We start from the raw sequence: 5,192 nt of genomic DNA, 5'->3' as shown, positions 1-5,192 counted from the left end.
TGTACTGAAAGCGAGCGCTCGAATAAAAAGCGATCTTTTTTTGAAAATTAGGAAGAAAATCAGCACTTTTTTTGTAAGATTGGGTCAGAGCAAAGCCTTTGCTAAACCTTATTCTGTGAAGCTTTTCCGAAGGGTGAATGCCGGTTCAGAGAAATTCGTTCGTCTATTTTCTGTTTTACACAATCTATTCTTTGCATTTTATCTGGATTTTGTTATCCTTATAAGGTTAATGGAAATATTTATCTGGCATGTGTAATGTCTTTGATTCCGCTGTCTAACCTAAGCTCTCCTTGCACGTAATCTTTGGGTCCACAACACTGAACATGTTAATAATCTTTCTCAAGAGTGATGCGGGGTATGGCCACGTTAAGAAAAGCAGTCCGGGGGACACACCAGCAGGTGTGCTTTTCTGTTGTATAGGCCATTAATCATGTCCCATATTTCATAAAAATATTGGGGTGATTCCCAAAATCACCACAGTACCCACGGCTACTTTACGGGGCTATTTAAAACATACCTGATATTTCAAACAGGTCTGGACAAGCGATCACATTGGAATAGACTGGTTTTCCAAATTAACAAGCGTCGCATTAGCGGGCGTTTATTACACGCTTGCTCTAAATGCGAGTGTGTGAGTGAAACATTCAGGTCTTCTTTTCTGAGATAGATAGATAGATAGATAGATAGATAGATAGATAGATAGATAGATAGATAGATAGATAGATAGATAGATAGATAGATAGATAGATAGATAGATAGATAGATAGATAGATAGATAGATAGATGTATAGATAGATAGATAGATAGATGTATAGATAGATAGATAGATAGATAGATAGATAGATAGATAGATAGATAGATAGATAGATAGATAGATAGATAGATAGATAGATAGATAGATAGATAGATAGATAGATAGATAGACAGACAGATAGATAGATAGATAGATAGATAGATAGATAGATAGATAGATAGATAGATAGATAGATAGATAGATAGATAGATAGATAGATAGATAGATAGATAGATAGATAGATAGATAGATAGATAGATAGATAGATAGATAGATAGATAGATAGATAGATAGATAGATAGATAGATAGATAGATAGATAGATAGATAGATAGATAGATAGATAGATAGATAGATAGATAGATAGATAGATAGATAGATAGATGCCTGTATGCCCTTGGCACTGCTCTCTATTCTTCATGCCAGCAGCCCCACGAATCACGTTAAGAAAAGAGGCTTGACATGCATACACCACAGAAGAATATTTGTTTTATAGGATCCCAGCAAGGGCATCGTCAACATAAAAAAAACTTTTCTCATCCAACCAAAAAGCGAGAGGCACTGTACAGATCATTTCCATTCAGTTTTAATACGTAAACTGGCTATAGTGTGGCATATCTGTCGCCGTTGCCCCTGACACCGGAAAGTTCTCCACTGGCTAGTTATCACGATCCATCCTGGTCGCCTGACAGATCAGTTGTGGTGTTCTGAAAATTGCAGGTTAGTCTCAACGGATCCCGTTGTAGCTGAATTTTCGTCGCATGAAGCGGGACCTTCCGCTGCACTTTTTCTGCCTCGGTGGTTCCGGAGGGTGTCTTGTCGTCTAGGTAAAGCAACGGCGGGCATCTGCACGTACGAGAATGAAGATCATGAATAAGATGTATTGTAAAATTTCTGTAAAACTTCTTGTTAGTCAACAGTAACTCCTGGCAGGTGCGTAGTCAGAATTTTTTTTTGGGGGGGGGGGGGGGGGGGGCACCAGCTAGATTTCGGGAGGGGCACCCCCATTGAAACAGTCAATTTTCGCTCTCTACACCATGACGAATTAAAATGTCGAGGGGGGGGGTCTAAAGCACGTGCCCGGAGTGCCACCCCATGGCTACGCCCCTGAGTTCTAGTACTACTATCTGTGCGAAATTTCGTGGATATGACATTGGATATTGTTGAAGCTGTGGGCCTGAAGTGTTTTCGGCTATCTTCAAGGAACACGAGTTTGAAACAGTACCCGTAATGCTCTGAAAAACCGCCACCTCAGGGTCCTACGAAACCTCAAGAAAGTCACAGCTTTGCAAGTCTCGGAGAGTGACATTTTATTTACTATATTTATTGCAATACACTGCAGGCAAACTTGGCCCAAGCCATGGGGCTATACACGTCAACAATAAAATACATATAAGTAGGAGCCAATATATGCAATGCTACAATAAAAATCTAATTCGGTACAGTAAACTACCACATAGTACGTTAGAATGCAATATTTCGTCTTTATTACCGTTGATAATGGGCGTTGAACGCGGATCTGGCTCTCGCTAGTGTCATTAGAAGCAGTGCCACACCAATATAATTATTATACTGTGTTAAATCGCAGGCGTTTTCGTCATCCACACTTGTCATTCGAGTACATACCTGCAGAACGATATCCTTGGGCTTCAGCTCGAGGAAAATGTATATGTCCCAGAGTCGCAACTTACGAAGGATTCCAGTTCACTATCCGCATCATTCATCTCATCACAGCTCCAGGAGGCGAGGACGTACTGCTGCAACCGATGCATTGGACCCTGCGTCACAGGTAGTACAAGACCAGGCATGAGAAAAAATTGTGAACAGTACTTTTCTTGACTTGGAAATGACATCATAAACTGTATCTATTGTTTTTTACCTTTTGAGTATATGACAATGGAAAAATACTAGAATAACATCAACTTCTCCTCCTGAACATTGGCTATCATATGAGAACCATGACGAAAAAAATATCAACACCCTAGCAGTGGAATATCATCTGTCTTACCATTCACGTCTAAGGTGCCTTATCAATCCAGTTTAAATTTGGTTCTACATATCTAATTATACCATATGTAAAGAACACGAAACAAGCTCTTACGTAGTAAACTGAAAAAGGCTCACTGACGAATTTCTAGACAGACTATAAAAGGGAAAGTAGCTTAAATCAGCAATGTCGTCATACAAAAGAGAACAGAAAGTCTGTCACAATTTGAAGGGGTTTAAAGTTGTTCGTACACGTGCTGTTATTGCTGAGAAATTGGTCATTTGTTTAATGTTTTGAAGTAGAACGCTTGCTTGGCTATATTCAGCAGGTCTATTGCAGTGAGCATAGGAATTATTTTATAATATAATGAATTCTCGTTTGGTAGGCACAGTATATACAATACGAGATGAAACGCAGTTCGAACTGATCATATAATGTACTGATTTGACACTGGATTCTTGAGAAGAGAATGTTCCTATTAGCTTTTTCTGGGTCCTAACGCCACCTCCAGTGACGATAGACAAAAACCAAACTGGTAGCCTCTGGCCTCCGAAGTTGTCCACCGCGTTCCGGTAGGCCATCTCAGAGGCCTTCACCCACCCCTTTTTTGGGGGTTAACATTTGCGAGTTTGTGACAACATAGGTCACTTTGTCGACCCTTGTGGACGTGATTTGGCCATCAGAAGCCATGGCGCGTGCCTCGTCAACGCTGGTGCGCATGCGCAAACACGAATAAATAACGTGACTGATCCCCCTATATCAGAACCGGTATAACACGAAAGCGAAGCGTGTCTTTGCAGAGATGGTTGAGCATTTATTGTGCATTGTTCCAGCAATACTAACAAATTGCAAAGTGACGTTAGCAACGTCAAGCAGCTCAAAACTTGCAGCGCACACCTGAAGCAGAAATCACGCACGAAATTAGCATACACAGGGCAGGCGAAGACTAACGACTGTCACAATTCTTCCCGCGTCGTGTGTCGGCAGCGTGCTCCTTTCGTAATCGCGACCGTGGCAGCGTGCCAAGTGACTTTCGTCCTGTGCCGAATTACGAGTCTGATAAGCGCACGCGCAGGAGAGACCTCGCTCCGTGGGGGTGGTGACCTTGAGAGCACGTCGACCGTGAGACCGTCGCGCCATCTCGCCACCGATAACGAGAAGGCGCTAACATTTTGAAGCTCTGAGAACTGCCAACCAGTGTATATAAATGACCGACCGTTAGCTCTCCAGACGTGCTGAAAATTGAGAGGTTGCTGGCTCAATTACGCGCGACAGAATCTCTTAGTATACTTCTTTAACGTCATTTCCGTGACGGAAATACGTCAGTGGAGCTCTGTTAAACTCCCACTTAAACACTTTAGTGATAGTACGACGACCAAGACAGAGAACGTACCTCGAATCTGCCCTCTAGTATAATGCTGTGTATCGCGGCCCGGGTATGAAGCCACCGCTCTGCAAAGGCGCAGATGGCGTCTGCTTGCGCCTCATCATACAGTCGCACCGAAACTTGACCGGAGACATCCGGGAAGAGTTCAACCAAGACGCCTGCCCGGGTCTGGTACCAACCGCAGTTCACGTCCGAGCCGCGCCGACAGAAGAGGTTGCAGAGCTGAATGCCTAGAAGCACGTAGAAATCGTCCATGGTGACCGCAGGATACCAATCAATCATCAGGTCGCTCAGCCGCTGGCGTAACTCGGCCCCGCTCAGTTCCACTGCCTCCAGTGTCAGGCCATCTTTGTCTGCACCGTCCAAAACCTACCGACAAAAAAAAACAACTGTTAGCATGCAGTTCGATACCCACTTCATTCGGAAAGGGATCTATACATACGTATTGAGTACTTCAAAAAATAATTCTAACGCTACTAGTTGTGGGAAATGCTAGACACGGCAACAGAAGTGAAAATACCTGTAAGACGACTCACAACAATACACGAATAAAAAACCAGAGATTGCAGGGAAGATAGCGAAACTATTCATCAACTAGCCATAGTGACGGCATGCATAGACTCAAAAGTAACTACAATTACAGATGGGGTTCAACCGTCCCTTTGTAGGTCAGTTCGTAACGGTGCAGATTGCAAGTATGAAATGAAGTAAATATACCACATTGATGCACAGTTGTCACGATCGATGTTATAGTCGCATCGTTCGATAGACAGATCCTGTGTGTACGAACAATACTGACTTGCATGAATGAATAAATGAGGTTCCTGTGATGAAAATGCACATGTGTATTCCCCATCAGAAAATTAGGCAACGATAATACCTGATCTAGCCACCTGAAAGATCCAAAGCGATCCCCACCCCCCTCTTGAAACTCTGTTTGAACAGGTATACGCAAGCATGACCTTCTTGAGAACATTGGCCTAAAGTTAACACTAGCAACATGGAATGACTCGAGACTTGCGCCCA

At 42.8% G+C, this 5,192-nt stretch overlaps 1 protein-coding gene across 1 annotated transcript; it reads right to left on the bottom strand.

Annotated features, from left to right (window-relative positions):
- Positions 1-2,351: 2,351 nt before the first annotated feature.
- LOC142803282 (uncharacterized) lies at positions 2,352-4,450 on the bottom strand. The gene is made up of 2 exons (XM_075888410.1): positions 4,173-4,450; positions 2,352-2,570 (listed from the first exon to the last, which is right to left on the bottom strand). The coding sequence occupies exons 1-2, from the start codon at positions 4,446-4,448 to the stop codon at positions 2,442-2,444; spliced, it is 405 nt and encodes a 134-aa protein (XP_075744525.1). The 5' UTR covers positions 4,449-4,450; the 3' UTR covers positions 2,352-2,441.
- Positions 4,451-5,192: the final 742 nt, after the last annotated feature.

Source organism: Rhipicephalus microplus, chromosome 3, assembly GCF_043290135.1.
Source record: "Rhipicephalus microplus isolate Deutch F79 chromosome 3, USDA_Rmic, whole genome shotgun sequence".
Lineage (NCBI taxonomy): Eukaryota > Metazoa > Arthropoda > Arachnida > Ixodida > Ixodidae > Rhipicephalus > Rhipicephalus microplus.
The sequence above is the reverse complement of the archived record's forward strand: the minus strand, read 5'-3'. Positions and strand labels throughout refer to the sequence as shown.